Genomic DNA, 20,770 nt, shown 5'->3' with positions numbered 1-20,770 from the left:
CAACTTGATCACTTCTTTCAGGATCTTCATATCAGTAGTGTCGTGCAATCATTTTCTGTGCTGAAACCAAGCTAACAGATCTTCTTTCGTTCCGATTATATAAAATTACATTACGTTTATCAAGAAAAACTTGGGAATCACAAAGGCACCAATCTTGTCCACCAGATACACTTTGGTAAGGGGGAGGTGGTAGGAGATGTATGTGTACTCCCCCTGACCCCACTTTAATCATTCCTAGGCACGGATGAGATGCTGCAGATTGTGTGTTGTACTGTTAAAATTTGGGATACCTGGGGTCAGCATTAAGTGATGTTGAATTAACCAGTTTTTGATTTAAGTTATCGCAAACTTCTTTTTTTGCAAATATATAACCACTGATCTCTTATACTTTGTAGATTGTCACACCTCCCAAAGATTTGAAGAAACCGCAAGGGAAAAAAAGCTTTTTTGTGAAGTTTTTTGGAACAGAAGATCAGTAAGTATTTACCTGATATTTCTAGTAACTTCCGTTTTCACACTTTGTGTTGTATACAGGGGTGTGGAATTTTCTAAATCTAGTTGTCCAAGGGACAAAATGTCTCTGAGATCTACATGTCCTGTAAAATCCACTTGTCCCACCTAATCCCGTCCCACCTACTCCCATCCCACATCAAACATAAGGGCTCCAGCTGACAGAGAAACATTAATCCAATTTCCGTTTTTAGCCACATTTAAAAATAAACACAGATGAGAAAATAAATGGTTTTCTGTCTGTATTGATCTGTAAAAATTTGTTAAACGGAAAACTGGAAGCCTTAATTATGAAGAAAAAGTTAGCTTTGGTGAAATAAAATATTTGCCTAAGATCACACAATTTAAGCATGGAAGCCATGTTTTTAATGTATCAAGCAAGGAGTATGTAAATAGTTCCGGACCGTCAAGAATTCTGCAACATCACAAATAGCAGATAACTACTGTAAATAAACTCTGCACTCAAGAAGGATGTTGCACAATGTCACAAGTAATGCACAACTAATTGCAACCAGTACTTACTGCTTAAAAAATAAGTTTGAGGCATATGGGCTGCTGAATTCATATCTGTGCATAGATCGCCGCCTAGTGTTGGGTCCGGATGATTGCACATTGTTGTCCTGGAAGAGTCTTCGAAGTATCACGAGATAGGTGGCTCCTCCCCTGGACTTCAGTGCGCATGGGCATCGACTCCATCCTCAGATTGTTTTTTTCCGCCATTGGGTTCGGATGTCTTTAATTCCCTCTTGTCGGAATCGATAGAAAAACTTTCTTGAGACCAAAAGGTCTTTAGTCTATACGTCGGTATTGTCTTGCGTTCGGCTTCACTTCTTCTAGCTCGGCTCCGAGCAGGTTTTTTAATTCCGCGTGCTCTCGGCGCGGAAGGCCTAGTCGACGCTCCTGACTTATCGCCCATCCATCATGGACCGAAGTCCATTCAAGAGATGTCCGGTCTGTAACTCGAAGTACCCGCACATCGACGTCCACCCGGTGTACAACAAGTGTCTGTCGCCGGAACACGGTGAGGCCAAGTGTATGGCCTGTTCACGATTCAGGTCCAAGAAGACACTCCAGCTCCGACGAGCTACGCACCTGGAGGCCCAGCAATCTGCTCCGGCGCCTACGGACATTTTCGATGCTGGGGATGTCGAGGAAGAATATATCCAGGACGTTTCGGAATCGAACCCCGCGTCGGACGTCGAAGAAGACTACGATGCTGAGGTGTTCGAAAGCGAAGAAGTCGTCGAGGAGGTAGGAGACGACGACGGTGCCCTCAGGCCATGGAGGATAGCTCGGACGAGGAGCTCCCTCAAACTGACTCTGGGGCTGTGCCTATCTACAAGGCCCAGGTCGAGGGATCGCCTTCGAGCCTTACCCAAGACCTCGATATGGGTTCCACGGCCCCGCCTTCGGGCCCGGCCACGGACATTGTTACCGAGCCACTCCCGGTCAAAACGAAACCGAAAGTGAAACCTACGGGCTCGACGCCAGATACTGCGCAGGTGCAAGTATCGAAACCGAAAGTGCGCATCGCATTAGTCGGATCGAAAACTTCTGAGGCCTCTGCGCCGAAGATGGCTGTCGAGCCGAAAGGCCAAGTCAAGGACGCCGAGACAAAGTCTGCCGCGCCGAAGACTAAGATGAAGGTGGTCGATACTGGCGCGTCGGCTCCGAGGACGGTCGACGCCGGCAAGGGCCTTGTCGATCCGAAGAAGGCTGTCGACGACCCGAAGAAAACTCTCGGCGACCCGAAGAAGCGACCCGATGACCCGAAGGTCCTCTCTGCCCCGCGTCCACACGACAAGGCCAAGGGTGCTTCGCCCCGAGAGTCGACTCCGAAGGTGGCCTCAAAGGACTCCGCTGAACCGGCGCGTCCATCCGCCGCGTTCACCAAAAAGGTCACGGACTCCCTGCAGCGCATCAGGGACGGCAACGCGACGGTCGAGCCGAAGGACCCTCCGCCTGCGAAGCCTATGGAAAAACCGGTTAAGGCGTCCACGCCGATCCTCTTTACCTTGCCGCCTAAGACGGCGCCGAAGGCTTTCGCTCCTAAGGCAGTGGCCGGCGTGCCCGAGAAGGTCTCCTCGGCGCCGAAGGCGTCGTCGGTGGTCCACGGCCCGCGACCTCGACAACCTTCGGAGGATGAGCGTCAAGAACACTTCATCGACGCCGAAACGGGCAGGCTTTCCCTTCTGAAGCGGAAAATCACCCCAGAACCCCATCTGGAGTCTTACAAGATCCCTCTCAAAAAGAAGGACTCTGCTTGTTCTCCTGTCTTGGTGGAACCCCTTTCACCACAGACTCATGATGTGTCGCCCACTTACTCCGATGTGGACGCTGGTGATGGTGATGAGGAGGATGAATAGTTATCTAGTCTATACAGACCCTGAGGATACAACTGAGCCCTGGGCAGCTGGTGGTGACCCTGGGGATCCTCATTCAGGACAAGACCCTCAACTCTTTTCTGCTAAGACTTCACCTACTGAAGACACTGCTGCTTTCAATGCCCTCATTGAACGGGCTGCTAACAATCACAATGTCCAGCTGCATGCTGACCCTGTGGATGTGGATTTCCTCTTTGACACTTTTTCAGTATCGGAAAAGACTGTGAAAACTCTGCCTATGCTAAAAGGTGTTTTAAAGCATGCTGCTGAGATCTTTAAGGAACCTACCAGGGCGAGGGTGATAAACCCTAGGATTGACAAAAAATACAGGGCGGCACCTACTGATCCTACCTACATTAAAGGATAGTTGCCTCTGGACTCCCTTGTCGTCTCGAATGCCCGGAAGAGGGCCAATTCTCAGACTACGGGCGATGCTCCTCCCCCAGACAAAGAATCCAAGGTCTTTGAGGCTTCGGGGAAGAGGGTAGCAGCACAGGCAGCCAACATATGGCGCATCTCTAACACACAGGCGCTTCTAGCGCGCTATGACAGGGCGCACTACGATACACTAGAGACCCTGTTGCAACACCTGCCTGATCAATACAAAGAGGGGGCTGAGATGCTAATTCAAGAAGGGAAGCTAATATCCAACGCTTCCATTAAGTGCGCTCTGGACGCAGCCGACACCGCTGCCAGAGCTATAAACACCAGTGTTATGCTTCGGAGACATGCCTGGCTGAGAATCTCTGGATTTAAGCCAGACATCCAAACCACCATCCTGAACCAAACGGTTAACCCAGATCACCTGTTTGGACCAGAGGTTGACACCACCCTAGAAAAAATGAAAAAGGACACTGACACTGCAAAATCCATGGGTGCCTTGCAGTCCCAGCAGTTTCGGGATGGGTCCTTTCGTCGCTCCAACACTAGAGGCGTCTCAAGGGGTCAGCTTTCCCAATCCACGCAATACTACAAGGGCAAAACCCAGACTACTTATGCCAACAAGAGTCGAGGTGGATATCGCGGCAACAGTGCCAAGGGCAGAGGACGTGGCAACAACAGCTCCAGGTCCTCTACCACCAGCAAACAGTGACGCCTTGTCACTGCCCCCGACCACACAACACCAGTCGGGGGGGAGACTCCAGCAGTTCCTGCCCGTCTGGAAGTCCATCACCACGGACAGGTGGGTCAGAAAACTTATCCAATACGGTTATTGTCTGGAGTTAACGTCCACTCCACCCAACATGCCCCCAAGGCACCGTCCTATGTCGGACGAGCACTTGCACTTATTGCAGCAGGAGGTCGCAGTCAATAGAGCTCGTACCTATGCAAGAGAGAGGCACAGGGGTCTACTCCCTGTACTTCCTGATACCAAAGAAGGACGGGTCCCTCAGGCCCATCCTGGACCTCAGGCCACTCAACCATTACATCCTGTCGGAGCACTTCCATATGATGACCCTGCAGCAAGTGCTCCCGTTGCTCAGGCAGGGGGATTTTCTCGCAACTTTAGACCTAAAGGATGCGTACTTTCATATTCCATTGCACCCTTCACACAGGAAATACCTCAGGTTCACCATCCAAAACCAGCACTACCAATTCAAGGTTTTGCCTTTCGGTGTCACCACGGCACCCAGGGTGTTCACAAAGTGCCTGGCGACAGTGGCGGCACATCTCAGGAGACGAAACATCCACGTCTACCCCTATCTGGACGACTGGCTTATCCAAGCGAAGTCAGCCCAGCAGTGTGCCGCCCACATGTCCCACACCATTCACCTCCTGCACGATCTGGGATTCTCACTGAATTATCCAAAATCCCACCTCCAGCCCGCCCACATACGGCAGTATCTGGGTGCGACCATAAACACTCTGGCGGCCACAGCACAGCCGAATTCAGTGAGAGTCAGCAGCAGTCAATCGCTGATCCAAAAATTCAGGCCTCAACACTCACTTCCAGCAAGAGTGTTCATGCAGTTGACAGGCATGATGGCCTCCTGCATTTCCATAGTCCCACACGCGAGACTACATATGCGCCCGCTTCAGGAGTGCTTAGCACGTCAGTGGACTCAGGCTCACGAGCAGTTGAAAGACCTAGTGTTGGTGAGTGGTCGGGCATACAACTCTCTGCATTGGTGGAATCCACGAAACCTTTGCAAGGGCCGACCGTTCCAAGAGCCTGTGCCACAGATTATCCTGACGACGGACGCTTCTCTCCAGGGATGGGGAGCGCATGTACTCCATTACACTATGCAGGGACTATGGACGCAACAGCAGAGGAAGATGCACATCAATGTTCTGGAACTGATGGCGATCTTCATGGCACTGAAAGCCTTCAAAGTAAATCTGTGCAACAAGGTCGTGTTGATCCGGACGGACAACATGACGGCGATGTACTACATTCAAAAGCAGGGAGGGACACTCTCCGCAGTTGTCTCATCTGGCTCAGAGCATGTGGAAGTGAGCCATTCAGAGGAACATCTTCCTCATGGTAGAGCACCTCCCGGGCAAGGACAATCAGATGGCGGACCTGCTCAGCAGGCACAGCCACCAAATGCACGAGTGGGAGATACATCCATCAGTTCTCCAACCGTACTCCCGAAGGTGGGGTCATCCAGAGATCGACCTCTTCGCCACAAGGGAGAACGCAAAATGCCAAAGCTTCGCCACCAGGTTCCCACACCCACAGTCGCAGGGCAATGCAATATGGATGAACTGGTCAGGCAAATTTGCGTACTCTTTTCCCCCAGCACCTCTGATACCGCTGGTGGCACGCAAGCTCAGGCAGCACTCGATGACTCTCATCCTGGTTGCTCCAACGTGGGCTCGCCATCCATGGTACACCACGTTTCTAGAACTGTCCGTGGTACCGCATCAAAGGCTACGTCTCACACCCAGCCTTCTGACGCAGAGCCATTGCGACATTCAGCATCCAGATCCGCAACAGCTCAACCTGGCGATCTGGCTCCTGAAGTCCTAGAGTTTGGCTACCTGCACTTGCCTTCTGACTGTATGGACATCATTCGGGAGGCAAGGAAGCCCACCACCAGAGCATGCTATGCGGCGAAATGGAAGCGGTTTGTAATTTATTGTGCAGACCACAACATTAACCCGCTAGATGCTTCTATTCAGAATATCATCTGTTACCTTTTCCATCTGTACAAATTTAATCTGGCATATGCTTCCATTCGCATTCATCTATCTGCAATGGCCGCTTATCTCCAGAATAGGCAGCACCTCTCCCTCTTCAGGGTGCCTGCCATTAAGGCTTTTCTGGAAGGACTCAAACGAGTCATTCCTCCGTGGACTCCACCAGCTCCGGAGTGGAACCTCAAAGTGGTCCTCCCCAGGTTGATGGGTCCTCCCTTTGAACCAATGCATTCCTGCGAGATTCAGTTCTTAACGTGGAAAGTGGCTTTCCTCATAGCAATTACATCGCTACTGAGGGTTAGTGAATTACAAGCCCTTACTGTCCAAGAGCCATTTATTCAAATTCACTCCAACAGGGTAGTGCTTCGCACTAACCCTAAATTTCTTCCCAAGGTTGTGTCTCAATTCCATATCAACCAGACCATTGAGTTACCTGTTTTCTTTCAAAATCCCGAGTCATTGGCGGAGCGGATGCTCCACACCCTTGACGTCAAAAGGGCCCCGATGTATTACATCGATAGGACCAAGGATTTCAGGAAAACTAAGCAACTTTGTCACCTTTGCACCACACCACAAAGGTAACCCTATTTCCAAGGCTGGTATTGCTAGGTGGATCGTTAAATGTATCCAGATCTGCTATCTGAAAGCAAAACGTACCATTACCATTCCACCAAGAGCCCACTCCACCAGAAAGTTGGGGGGCTCTATGGCATTCCTTGGAAACATTCCTTTGGAAGACATATGTAGAGCAGCCACATGGTCTACCACACACACATTTACTAAGCATTACTGTGTTGATGTGCACTCCAAACAGCAAGCAGCTGTAGGGCAGGCTGTTCTCAAAACACTTTTCCAAACGGCTGCAGCTGGCACGGGCGGCCGCCGCTAATGGAGGGTCTGCTATGTATTATATGCACAGATATGAATTCAGCAGCCCACATGCCTCGAACCGAATATGCTACTTACCAGTATGCATCTGTTCTTGGCATGTAGGGCTGCTGACATTCATATCGCCCGCCCTCCTCCCCGGCGCCTGTAGCAGCTGCAGAATTCACATATACTTCTAGCATGGTCATCATTCACTGAGTTTCACTCCATCTTGGCCACAATGGCTAAAAACAATCTGAGGATGGAGTCGATGCCCATGCGCACTGTAGTCCAGGGGAGGAGCCACCTATCTAGTGATACTTCGAAGACTCTTCCAGGACAACAATGTGCAATCATCCGGACCCAACACTAGGCGGCGATCTATGCACAGATATGAATGTCAGCAGCCCTACATGCCAAGAACAGATGCATACTGGTAAGTAGCATATTCGATCATGATCACTAATAATGAACATCTGTCGCCAACAAACCACACCTATCCAGAATATTGGACTATCCCAGAGCCTGCAGACATATCACAAATAACGGACAGACAAATAATATCCACCTGCTTCAAGTAAAACTATAGATAAAATGACCAAAAGAATCCAACACTATGATTAAATAATATAACGTGAACGTGCATTTGCAGAGCTATTTGAGGCAGAACTGAAGTGCATTGCAGAGCTATTCATAGAGGCCCGGCTCCCGTGTTTCACACAAATCAGAATGGTCTAGTTTTGTGTTCATGGACATGTGTATAAACTAGCACATACCAAATTAACACAAGCACTGGCGTTGCCAATAGGTCTCGCAGTAGGAAAGTTGGAGCTATTGGTTTTGTAAATGACAAAGCCCTTTATGTTTTTAAAATGAAAACAAAAATAAAAGGCATTGTTATTTGCAATTGTAATAGCTCCAACTTTCCTACTGTGAGACCTATTGGCAACCCAGTGCTTGTTTTTTCTGCCCCTTTTCCCCGACGAGCCTGTCTGGAGGAGGAGGGGATAGTTACCTGGCGTACCCCGGTGAGGAAGGGACACGTGCTGTGCAGCAGCCGTCCCAGGGCAGGGCGACGATGCAGCAGTTTCTGAAGGGGACCTCTAGACCTCACTACTTGGCTGGCATTTTGTGGTGTGACAGGGGGAAGATTCCATGCTGATCACCTCTAGACTTTGTGTGCCCTGCGCATGCTGTTTGGGATGGATGACCACTTGAAAAGCTCACATTTGTTACCTCCCGCCGCTTATTCTCAAGTCTTTGATTTCGGCCTTCTACAACGTATACATTTGAAATGCTTTGCAAATACATCTGACTTGATGGTAAATGGAGATGGCACTGCGTTTCCCACTGCTCCTGCAAATTGAAACACTGTATTTAATTGGGTCCTCCCCAAATATTCATGCGGTGAAGTGTGTTTCATTCTGACTACGCCTCTGCCAGCAAGAGCTTGTTTATTTATAAGTACAGTGTCCCTACTGTACACAGCACACGCCTTCTATATTGGGGGCAGCTTGCAGATGTATTCTCGGCCTCTCGGAAGCTGCAGGAAAATGCTCTGCACAAAGGCACCGTGCCATTGTCGGACACAATTCGTGTTTGTACTGCGTGGGCGGATTGTAGATATGCCTGTCAATTTAGCACATTGGACTGACGATATCACAGCACACATTTTGACAGCGATTTACGTAGAACTACAACCGAATGAAAGGATTTAGGATTGACCGTATTGTTGAATAATTTGATTTGCTTGGTAGATATGGTCCTTTGATTCTTTCTGCATTTACAGTTTGAATTTCAAGCCAGTGACGCCGATCTTGCCTTTCTTCATTCTTTTTTTTTTTTTTTTTTTTAAACCTTTATTTACGAATGCACAATACACAGCGTCTGCCTACAACCCCGCAGGGCCGGCCGCTATGACATAAACAGGCTGAGTGAAAAGTAGATTCTGAGACAGTACGTTGCTGAAGCAATCCATCAAGTCCACATTGTCAGTGAGAGCATAACATCATACAAGTAGGATAAAAGAGGTTTAATTTTATGTTTTTGTCGAAAGAACACCAACACACAAACACATGGTATCATAGTGGCAAGGGTTGCTGGGGGTGGGGGGGTGGGGGGGGGAAGTGATGTGGGAGAAGGGAGGCTGGCAAGGGGGGGGTGATACGTGTGGGAAAACAGAGCATGCAGTAGAAATAGCGAAGGAACGTAAATCATGGAGAGGAGGGTAAAGGGACCTCATAGTCAAGCGGAGGGGCACAGATATCTCCGCGGTAAGTATTCCACCGAGCCCAAACTCTGGACCACTTCCCTGGACGCCCTCGTGCCTCATACACAGTCTTCTCTCGGAACATGGACCAGTCCATGTTCTCTTTCCAGGAGCTTAGCAATGGTAATCTAGGGGAGCCCCAGAGCTGCGCGATATCTCTCTTAGCTACAATGTTGCCCAGTGTAACCCAAAGTGTCTGGGCAACATTACAATCAGACGGTTCCCACACATTCAACAAACAACGACGTGCTTCGGGAAGTAATGGGATCCCCGTGACACGACTCATAACATCATGCACTCTGGACCAGTACGCTGCAATCATCGGGCATTCCCACAGTATATGAAGGAAGGTACCATCCATCCCACACCCACGCCTGCATCGTCCATCCGAAACCAAACCCATCCGCACCAGACGCACCCCAGACAGATACACACGGTGGAGGATCTTCAACTGGACGAACCGGAGCCGTGCCGGGATAGCCACCTCCTTAGGGGAGGACACAGCTGACTGCCAGTCCTCGTCGTCTAATTCGAGTCCGTCAGCAGTCCAGGCAGCCCGGACCTTCTCAAGCTGGTCAGCCCTGTTGTTAATAAGCTTCTTGTAGATTAAGGAGATGGTACTATCCGGGACGTGACCGTCCAGGACTCGATCTTCCAGGGGGGAGGACTGCGGTATATCGGAACCAGGTGGAAAGACGGAGGACAAGGCGTGCCTCACCTGCATGTACCGGAAGTGCTCTCTATCATCGAGCCGGTATTCCAGTTTCAAGGACTCAAAGGACTTAACCGCGCCCCGTGCCCACAGGTCCTCCACCGTGCTGATCCCAATCATGTCCCATTTCTCAAACCCTTTCGTCTTCCACAGGTTGCCTAACCGTTCCGAATCATACAGTGGCGTCTTACGTGTCAGCCTACCACCCCAGCCCGTGGCCACGGTAGCATCTCTCCATGCCCGCACTGCGCATTTCGTCGGGCCCGTAAGGAGTCGGAAGGGTGCCTTTGAATACAGGGCCCTATTAAAATTGCCACCAGGTAACAGCAGTTTATCCAAGGCGAAGGCGGGAGCGGGCTCCGGAGCATAGGTCGCATGGTTGATGGCACTCAGATGTGAGGCCCAGTAGTACCGTCTAATATCCGGCAAAGCAATACCCCCGTCATACCAGGAGAGCGTAAGTTTAGATAAGGAAATGCGAGCACGGCCATCCCAAATAAGTTGTCGCTGTAGACTCTCGACTTCACGGAAATAGCGAGCCGGAACTGGGTCGAAGAAATTTTGCAGGGCGTAGAGAAATCGGGGGAGCGACATCATTTTAAAGAGTGCCGCCCGGCCCAATGGAGATAGAGGCAAATCGCGCCAACGTCGAACATCTTGCTTCAGTCTACGGAGCGGAGCGTACAAATTCCGCTCGTAGCGGACAGAGGAGGTCATGGATACATAGATCCCCAAATACTTAAAACCGTCGGCAGCCACCAGAATGGGAAACCTGCGGGGGAGAGGCGGCAACGTACCAGCTATGACGTAGACACAGGACTTGGTCCAGTTAATGACGAGTCCCGAGTTCTTACCGAAGGACGTGAGAACGTCGAAAAGAACGTTGAGCGACTTCTGAGGGGAAGTGAGATAAAGGAGGATATCATCCGCGTACAAGGAGACACGATCCTCGAGGTCTGGGGACCATCGGATCCCTTTGATAGAAGGTTCCCACCTCAGCCATGCGGCAAGGGGTTCGAGCGCCAATGCGAATAGGAGCGGGGAGAGCGGACAGCCCTGACGCGTGCCACGGCCTAAGGGGAAGGGGTCCGAACACATACCATTCACCGCGACCTGAGCAAGTGGCCGTTCGTAAAGAAGCTTGACCCATGCGATGAAATTAGGGCCAAAGCCGAATTTAGCGAGGACCGCCCATAGGTAGGGCCATTCGATAGTGTCAAATGCCATTGTGGCGTCCAGGGAAGCGACCACTGCCGGCTCGTCAAGGATTGGAGCTCTCGCGAGAACGCTGTGGAGTCTACGCAGATTGAGGGCAGTGTTCCTATGGGGGATAAAACCGGATTGATCCGGATGAATCAGGTCGCAAACAACCTTAATCAACCTATTGGCCAGTACCTTAGCAAGGATTTTGGGTTCCGCGTTGAGGAGGGACATGGGGCGGTACGAGGAGCAGTGGTCACGAGGTTTGCCGTCCTTATAAATGACGACTATGGTAGCGAGGCGCTGCTCAAGGGGGAGGCATCCAGCCTCAACCGCCTCGAGGCATGAGACGCAGGTGGGCGGCCATCTTGTCGGGACAAAGTTTGTAGAGTTCAATGGGGAGTCCATTAGGGCCCATCGCCTTTCCCGAGCGAAGGGATCGGATTGCGAGGGCAATCTCATCAACAGTAAAAGGGGCCTCCAGTGCAAGGCAGTCCTCATCCGGCACAGTGGGCAGGGCGATGTCGCGAAGCAGCAGCCTGGAATCGGCCTCGTCACGATCGCTAACAGGCGCGTAAACCGTTCGAAAGTGGTCCACAAAACAGTCAACAATTTCACCCGGATCAGTAACACTCACACCAGATTCACGAACTATGGAAGGAACAACACGATTCGCACGTTCAGTCTTATCCAGCCACGCAAGAAGCTTGCTAGCCTTGTCACCCACGTCATACAGTCGGCCTAGTTGATTCGCCCGCATCAATTTAGCAGCATCTGTGACACAGGCTTTATAGTCTGCCTGCTTCAATTCCAAAGTGTGTAACAGTGCAGGCGTGTCATTCCCACCCAGCTCACTTTCAAGCGCTGTAATTTCGGTTTCGAGAGCCACAACAGCCTCCCTCCTGACCCTACGCTCTGCGGCAATGAATGATAGGGCGGAGCCCCTAATAACCGTCTTGAGGCCTCCCAAAGAACAATGGGGGAAGTGACCGAGCCCACATTCTCGGAAAAGTAGCAATCTATTGCCTTAACCAAATCCGAGCGGAGCCGGGGGTTTCGAAAATGCCAGGGCGGAATCGGGGGGACCCTGTTGCCAAGGAGACCGCCCACAGAAATCGTAATCAGCAAGGGGGAGTGGTCCGAGATACCCCGGGGAAGATGTCTTATCTCCCGAACAGTGGACAGAGTGGAGGCTAACATAAGAAAATAGTCAATACGGGAGAGGCTACCATGTGCACCAGAGTGAAAGGTGTATTGCTGGAGCGTGGGGTGTAGTGAGCGCCAGACATCCACCAGGCCAAAAGTATCAGCCATCTCACTGAGCCACAACTGGGATTGCAACAATACCCTAGGGGGAAACCGATCACATTCACCGGACATCACAGAATTAAAGTCCCCACCCATGATCAACAAGCCGTCCGGGAGTCCAAGGAGAGTTCTGCCAAGATCAGCATAGGTGGTAGCCTGCAGTCCCGGGGGAATATAGACAACAACAAACACGATCTGTTTACCCTCCCACCTCCCAGAAACAGCGGCATACCTCCCACGGTCATCAAGGATAACCTCGTCAATGGCAAGAGCAAGGGAAGACTTCACCATGATACCCACACCCCGAGAACCTGAAGTGAAACCAGCGTGTGCAACAAGGCGATAACCCCGGCGGTCTAAGGCCTTACAAGCATTTCCAATCAAGTGGGTCTCCTGAAGGAATACAACATCAGGGGTGTGGCGCCTCAAGAATTGCAATACAATGCCCCGCTTAATCCTATCACCCAACCCGTTTACGTTCCAAGAAAGAACCCGCATTTCACCCCCCCCCCCATTGTGACCAAGACATTCCACCCCCACCCACCAGCAGAGCCCACAGTTGAAAGTCATTGCGAAATGTGAAATACCATGAAAACCAAGACAGAACATACTAAACGAAACACAACCAAGTCCCCAGAAACCAACCCCAAAACCAAAACCCGTTACAACACCCCCCTCCCTGCACCCCTGCTGACTAAAAAGCCACCCCCAACTGCAGTGTGCCTGTCGCCCCATATTTCTACACAAAGAACCCCCCGAGGAGGAAGGGAGAAATCACCCGTTCCCGCACCGTCACGGGCAATAACATAAAGCACAAAGTTAATTTACACAATACGTTGCATAGTCTCAATCAGAACCTCTGGGGCCCCAATTACTCCTGGGCCGTTGCACCACCTTCCGCTCCACCAGGGCCTCCGCATCCAAAGTCATCTGCCGGCAAGGAGTCCAACCAGTCAGCTGCTCGTTCAGGTTGATCGAAAAAGTAGGCTCGTTCTCGGAATTCGACCCGTAGCCGGGCCGGAAACAGCATGGCGTATTTCAGTCCCCGATCTCTCAAGCGACGCTTCACTCCAAGGAAACCCGATCTTTGTCGCTGCACTTGGGGCGTGAAATCGGGATATATGGAAACAGAGTTATTGTCATACTTCAAAGGGCCGTGCTTACGGGCGGCCTGGAGGATAGCGTCTCTGTCCCGGTAGTGAAAAAGCCTCGCAATAATGGGCCTCGGTTGGTTCCCTGGCTTCACCTGCCCTCCCGGAAAACGATAGGCGCGCTCCACGGCAAAGAACTTGCTGAGTCCCGCCGGAGCCAGTTGAGCGACAATAAGTTCCTCGACCAACAGGTCGGTCGATACAGCACCATCACATTCCGGCACTCCGACCAGGCGTATGTTAGTCCTCCATCCGCTTGAGCAGTAGATCGTGCGAGGCACGCAGATTACCAATCTCAGATTGCGCCTCAGCCATGTCCGTCACCAGACTCGATGCTTTAAGATCCAGAGCCTTCACCCGCTCATTCGTTTTGGCTAAGTCGGCACGAATAAGCGTTACATCCACAGCCACTGTGTCTATTTTGGACACTACGGCTTCGAATTGCTGACTCATATCGGCCTTAAGTCCAGTAATGGCAGTCAAAAGATCTTGGAGCGATACCTCCGACGAAGATAGCATGTCTGTTTGAGGTCCTTCAGCACCAACGCTTGTGACCCCGGGGGAGCCTCGCGGCAGGGTGTAGCGTTCGATCATGTTGGACTGGACCGATCCCCCCCGGGTCGCAGCCTTCCGACGTTTTTCGGCCTCCGCTTTGGTTGCCATCTCACAGTCGATAGCGGCCGGATAGCCAGGAGAAGGAGCGAGAAGGAGGAAAAGTCTCGAAACTCCGACGTGCCAGTGAAATGGGAGTATCGCAACCTCCGTGCCAGTCCTACAGAGGGAAGTGGAGGCTATGAGGGCAACAGGCGAAGGGAGAGTAGGAGGAGACGAGAACAAAGAGATGGAAACCGAAAGTGAAAGCAGTACACCTCTGGTGGGCCAGATGCCAGTCAGCCGTTGTTGTTCAACTTCAGGTCGGCCACAGTGGGTAGCAGAGTCCCCGGTCGCGCCCGTGGGCAGGCCAAAGAATTGCAGATGTCAGAAAAATGGTCCCCAGGGTCCGTTTTCGACCAAAAAAGGATCGTTAGCATCAGTGGAGATAACGCTGCAATAGCCCGTCAAAATGACCAGGATAGGTAAAGGATAAATAAAGAAGGACGGCGCGGGTCTCGGGAGCTCTCTGCTCACGCGACCATCTTGGATGCCCGCGTAGCTCCTCCCATCCCTTTCATTCTTGAATAATCTGATGAGATGCTGCCTTTTAGACGATTAATGGGTAGAAGTCTACATTGCACAAAAAGTGCAAGATAGATGTGATACCAAATAAAAATAGTCTGCCTTTGTTGCAATGTCTTTTTTTCCTTGAGACACTAATAATGAATGCCTTTCTGTGTTGGTTCAGAAAAGGGGGTGGTGATGCAAGCCGGGCAGAAGAAGGCTGAAATGCCAGAAACCGGTCCCCTGCAGCTTGTCTCCTTTCTGGTAAAGAATTGGCTTGGTAGTTTAGTCTGCCCTGTTCCCATGATGCACTGGGCCAGGGACAGACTGAGTTGCATATAGCCAGGTTCTGAGCTGGGATGGTGCAGTGAGATAAATAACGGTGATGGATCAAGCCCTGATCTTTGGACTGGGTAAGAGTGGTCTGCTTAATTCAGACACTCTGTTCATCACCACTCCCTTTTCTGAATCGTTTCTGTGTTGGTGGTTGTGCGCCAATAAAGTTAAGCAGTGTAATCGGAACGGAGCAGCAGGGAAGGAGGTGCGGGCAGGAGAAGGAGGAATAAGGGAGGAGCAGGCGGCGTATAAAAAACAAGCGAGAAGATGAGCGGCCGGGAAACTGAAAGTACGGCCGGCCAGCCATGAATAATTAGGGGAGGAGAAGCCGCACAGCACACGCTGGGAGAAGCCCTTTGATGTGCTGTGCGGCCGTGAAAAAATGCAATTAGGAGTGAGGGAGGGAGGCTGATGCGCGTGCTTGTTTAGTCACGTGATTCACGTGAACTTAAAGGAAACCGCACAAACAAAACCCTTGGTTTGACGAGCATTTTGAGCACTTGAATTCTCGCTCCGCTCAATGCGCGTGCGCGCATTGATAGGTCGCGAGACCTAACAACACCAGATTTGATGTACTGCTGCCAAGTGAAATCAGCATTGTCTCTTTTTCTTTAACCGCATCGCTGCTGCGGCGATTTTTGCGCTACGCGGCTTTTTTCATTTTCCGCGTTACATGACGAGCTCAGCTCATCATCAGCACACGCCACCCGTGGCTGATGACGAGCTGAGCTCGTCATCAGCATCGAAGGGGTTAATGGTAGTACCCTTCATATCTTCCTCACCACCTCCCGATTTCACTTGTTTCTAAATATCCTAGACTGAGTTATTTTAACACTTGACTACCCTTGCATATGACCTTGAGACAGTGTGCATTCATAATCAAAGAATTATATATTTTTTGCAGTTTATTAGCGGGAACTCGACCTGAACGTTTTGGAGCGCTGTACATGAGCGGCAGTTACATTACACAACTTGGACACGTTTATTTATTTCTAACTATAGCACTTATTTGCAGCTGCACGAGAAATCATATTAAATGATATGTGAACTATGCAGAGCCTGCAGAGGGGACATTATTCTGGCAGACACCAATGCAATAAAAAGGCGGTCATTCTAGTTTTCAGAATGAAAAACAAAGTTTCTGCTGGAGGTAAATCTGGTGCCTCCCTGTGACCCCGCCACCCACCTTAGACCATTTCTGCTATGCTCCGAGCGCGGCGCGGCTGAAGTTGCAAAGTAAAAGGATGTGTGGCTCTGTGACAGTGCTCCTTGTACTCAGTTAGGCAGCACCCTTCCGTACCACATAAGCACACGCCCGCAGTTAACTTTATGCCAAAGTCGATCACAGGATTTCACTGCATGCGCTTTCCTTTCCTTGCACCTCCACCTTCGCTTTCTATGTCTGAGGTTTTTAAACAGCTACTTCTCCCTTCAGTGCAGCGCTGCCTCACTTTATCGCGCCGGTACATACAAAGCAGATTGTAGCCAAAACACAACCACCCCTAGAGATGCCTCCTTGGTGGTGGAATTGGAGAGCCTTTTGTGACCATCATCAGCAAAAATAAGGACTTCTACCGTGACTTCTAATCCTGGTCACAAAGAGCTTTATAGCACCAGCATAGTGAGGCGCCAAATTTCACTTTCGCTTTTCAAAACTACATGTATTTTTAACTCCGCATCCAGATTAGTCCAAAGGTCCTGGCACTGATGTGGTGCAAGATATGTGCTGTGCCCATGCCACCCGAAATGAACTTTGAAGGGAACAGTTCTCCTGAGGCGCTGCTTCAGCTTAAAAGAAAATGCGCACATTAGGCTAAATTAAGCCCGACAAATAGGCACTGGCCGATTGAGCATTTTCTCACACAAATGGGAAAGATATCGCCCTTTTGTGAGGGAAATTGCCCAATCTGTGTCACACGTCTGGTGTGAAAGGGAGTTTTAATCCACTCTGCACACCAATGCAAACGTGCGCAGTTAGCAATTAGCAGCGATGAAAGCCCGCGCTTTCTGCAGCCACACTGACTCCGCATCAGACACGGTCCGTCAGCAGGCAGACAAGTTCTATTTCAATATTTCAGAGCGATCTGCACGCAAGGTCAGCAAATTAACACTCTAGCAATGCTATGGCAGGCGCTATAGTTCTTATTTTACCTGAATCTATCATTGCCTCGCTCGCAGCGGTCCCGAAGTTCAAAGGCTTGCTGAGACTGAGTGACGTTTCACTCTCCAGCCAATCACTGGCTAGAGCCCAGTGAAGTCATGGGCTGCTAGCCAACCAGAGGCCTCCAAAGGCTATCGGCAAGCTTTTATGATTAACTCTGAGCCCCAGAGTGCCCACAGCCTGTTTTATCTCCGTGATTTAATGTCTACTTGTCCGTCGGACAAAAATAGACATTAAATCTTCTTGCCCGATGATAAAAACAACATGGTTCGGGTGTCTGGCGATATGATTCCCCCACCCCTGTATTATATTTAGAGGTAACCTCTATATATAAGCATTTATTTGGACTATAGATATGTACCTAAATATGTATATTGCTTTGTATAAACTTGTATAATAATTGTTTAAAAAAATAAAGATATTAGTTGTGCTTAAATGTACATATTACTTATAGTTGCATTATTTTATGTTTTAACATGTACTTACGTGACTGCATAAATAAGTAAATCTTCTATCATAAGTATCTACAATTGCTTCACTATTGAATTACAAAAATTAAAACCAAATTAATTTAAAGTACAGCACTTGAAAGCAGGAGTTTATAAAATACAACTTTAATCTACATATACCTTCCCTATGTATGTATGTGTGTGTATGTATATGTATGTGTGTGTATGTATATGTGTATGTATATATATATATATATATATATATATATATATATATATATATTTTGCTACCAAACCAATCTTGACCATCAAAGAAAGCACTGACTCCGTGTATCTTAGTTCAAGGGTTTTATTTCTTAAATCAGCTTCTGCTCAGACGCGTTTCGGCGGCTACTCCCGCCTTGCTCACTAACATCTGACCACTGAAAAGTGTGCTTTATATACATGTTACACTGTCACATGAGTCATAATTAACATAACTAATTGGCATTTTACTTGTTGCCATGGTGACGTGGTTACACCCTCGTGATGACGTGACTATTAACATTAATCATTTATTCAGTGCGATGCCATTAGTGGGCGTGGCCACTAATGGCATCGCACTGAATAAATGATTTCAAATGGTGAAGTTTGCAGTGTATCCTTGTCAGCCCAAGAAGAAGGGGCGGAATGCCTCGAAACGCGTCGGCTTCAATTGAAATTGCTGGGGAACGACAGGCGAGTTGCACGAGGCTGTTACTACAGAGAATGCCGTTGTGTGACCTCCCGATGCTTTTGGGCACCGTGTGAAAAAAAAAAAAAAAAATATATATATATATTTATTCCAACTTGCCTTCAAAGTGCCTCGTGCACAGGGCAGGTACGCAGACCGCAATAAGTACGCCAAAGCCGGACTTTTAAATCGTGATGCTTTTATTCAGTGCAAAGTTCGGTGCATGTCGTCAGACGCGTTTCGGGCACGTCTGTGCCCTTGCTCACTGATACCTGACGGTAACACAACACTGAATTTTAAAAGACTGATCTCTACATTTTTTCGCGCCAACCAGTAATTAAACATGGCAACAGAAATAGGACTGTCAGATAAACATCCCAGGTAAACCTTAGAAACGGCGGCCACCATTTTAAAATGCATGTAATGTGATAATTAGACATCCGACAACTGGCTAAAAAGTAAACATATACTCTCAGTAAAACCTTGAATGTATGTTGTACATATTGTTGAATCTTATTAAAGTGCATATGTGCTGTTTGCTAATAAAGGGAGTTCTTCTAAAAAAAGTCATCTTGACATTAGACCTCCATCAATAGCTTTTACAGTGCTAGTTCGTATTTAAAAATAAGCTCAAATGCATTGATATTATACCATGCGGTCCCTCCGCTATTCTCTGTATAAATACATTTGTCAATATGAGAACTATATTTGTTAATGCGGGATACAAGGACCAAATTGCCGAATGGCCTGAATCAATTTACCTTCGGAAAATTGTCAGATATTGGCATTTGTAAACATAATACTCTTGTGCAAATCGCAGCATCATAATAAATAGCACATATTTACAAAAAATCATCAACAATCAATCATAAAAATTTTCACAGTATATGGATGCCCTTGAACACCTAATCCCAAATGTTAGCAGTTGTAATTGCGTCAATGCTGTAGTACAAATACATAATGTTCACACCACTTCGTATCAGCTCCATGCGAAACAACCTAAGGTACCTTTCTACCTGGTGGGTCAATCTTGAAACGGGTCAAAACAAATGACTCCCTGTTATAGTAGCATTCCTAATGGATAAATTGGACATGTCTATGTGTTATACCATGGGGCGTTATGAGCTTAATGATCTGAAAATTGTAATCACAGTGTTGGAACTGGTGAAACAAATATAAAATAGTTAAAGTGCATGTGCTAAAGTGCTCTGAAATCTTATATCCAAAAATTAAAATGAATTTTTTATTCTATGTTTCATATTTGCCTAAAAGGAGATAAGGAATACTAAATTTATTGCACGATTAAATTGTGCTTGAGTTACTGAGAGCCCTCAATTTATCTTCTCAAAAACACACATATACAGAATGTCCCTTGAGATTAATCTATTGGATCAAGAGAGGACTGGTCATAAGAAGTTATGTGAATCTTCCCCCATGTTAAGGCCTCCTGGGGTCTTGCTGTTAAGTTGGATGATATATCTGGACTCGAGTTGTCTCAAAGTCTTTTCATAATCACCCCCTTTCTTGTTGGGCACAACTGCATCTATCACGAAATATTTTAAATGTGATACATTTTTATCATGAGTAGTCTGAAAATGCTGAGCTACTGGGTAGCTCTGGTCGGCATTTACTATCGCACATAAATGCTGATACGGACATGGACTGCCAACTTGGTGCTGCCCACATACATAAGATTGCAACTGTATCGTAGTACATATACTGCCAATTCTGTGCGGCAAGTAAAATGTCCTTTGATGGCAATCGTGGCTGAATCAAATGGGGTAACATAGGTGGAAGTGTTAACCCCAAATTTGCAGGCCCGACAGGAACTACAGCGGAAAAATCCTTTCCGTGGCGATAGCCAATCAGTTTTAGATGCCGTCTCTGGGCTGCTTTTGACCAGATCGTTGCGCATATTGTAGGCCCGTCTGAAGGTGACCTTGGGGGTCTCAGGTAGAACTTCTTTCAATACATGATCGGTCATGGCTATAGGCCATTGTTGTCTTACTATTTTGGCAATCTGGCGTGACTGTCGGCTATAACCTGTCACCAGCCTCAAGGCTCCACTCTCCTGTCTTTTACTAGATGTCTCAATGTTTCCTCTGTTGGGATCTAGTAGCTCAAGCCGATTTAAACTATTGGCTTTTCTTATTGCTTCATCTAGACTACTGGAGTTGTAGCCTCTTGCCATAAGTCGATTTTTAGCCTCCCCTTGATAGATATCCCCAAGTTCTGTTGTACTGCAGGTTCTATGTATTCTAAGAAATTCCCCGTAAGGGATATTTTTGATGGTGTGACGGGGGTGGAAGCTGTCTGCATGTAAAATCGTATTTCCTGAGGTGGTTTTACGGAACAAACTGGTGAGAGTCTTATTATCCTTGATTTCTACATGCACATCTAGAAAATCAG

The 20,770-nt window shown here is 48.6% G+C and overlaps 1 protein-coding gene across 2 annotated transcripts in view; it reads left to right on the top strand.

Annotated features, from left to right (window-relative positions):
- The window catches only part of GLYR1 (glyoxylate reductase 1 homolog), a 526,825-nt gene that overhangs the window by 129,118 nt on the left and 376,937 nt on the right, over positions 1 to 20,770 (top strand). For both annotated transcript variants that reach the window (XM_086941330.1, XM_086941329.1), the window contains exon 3: positions 396 to 475. In XM_086941330.1, the coding sequence (XP_086797456.1) occupies positions 396 to 475 (80 nt within the window). The remainder of the gene's footprint in view (positions 1 to 395; positions 476 to 20,770) is intronic.

The sequence above is a fragment of the Lissotriton vulgaris genome, chromosome 10, assembly GCF_964263255.1.
Source record: "Lissotriton vulgaris chromosome 10, aLisVul1.2, whole genome shotgun sequence".
NCBI lineage: Eukaryota > Metazoa > Chordata > Amphibia > Caudata > Salamandridae > Lissotriton > Lissotriton vulgaris.
Note: the sequence above shows the minus strand (reverse complement) of the source record. Positions and strands in the feature narration are given on the sequence as shown.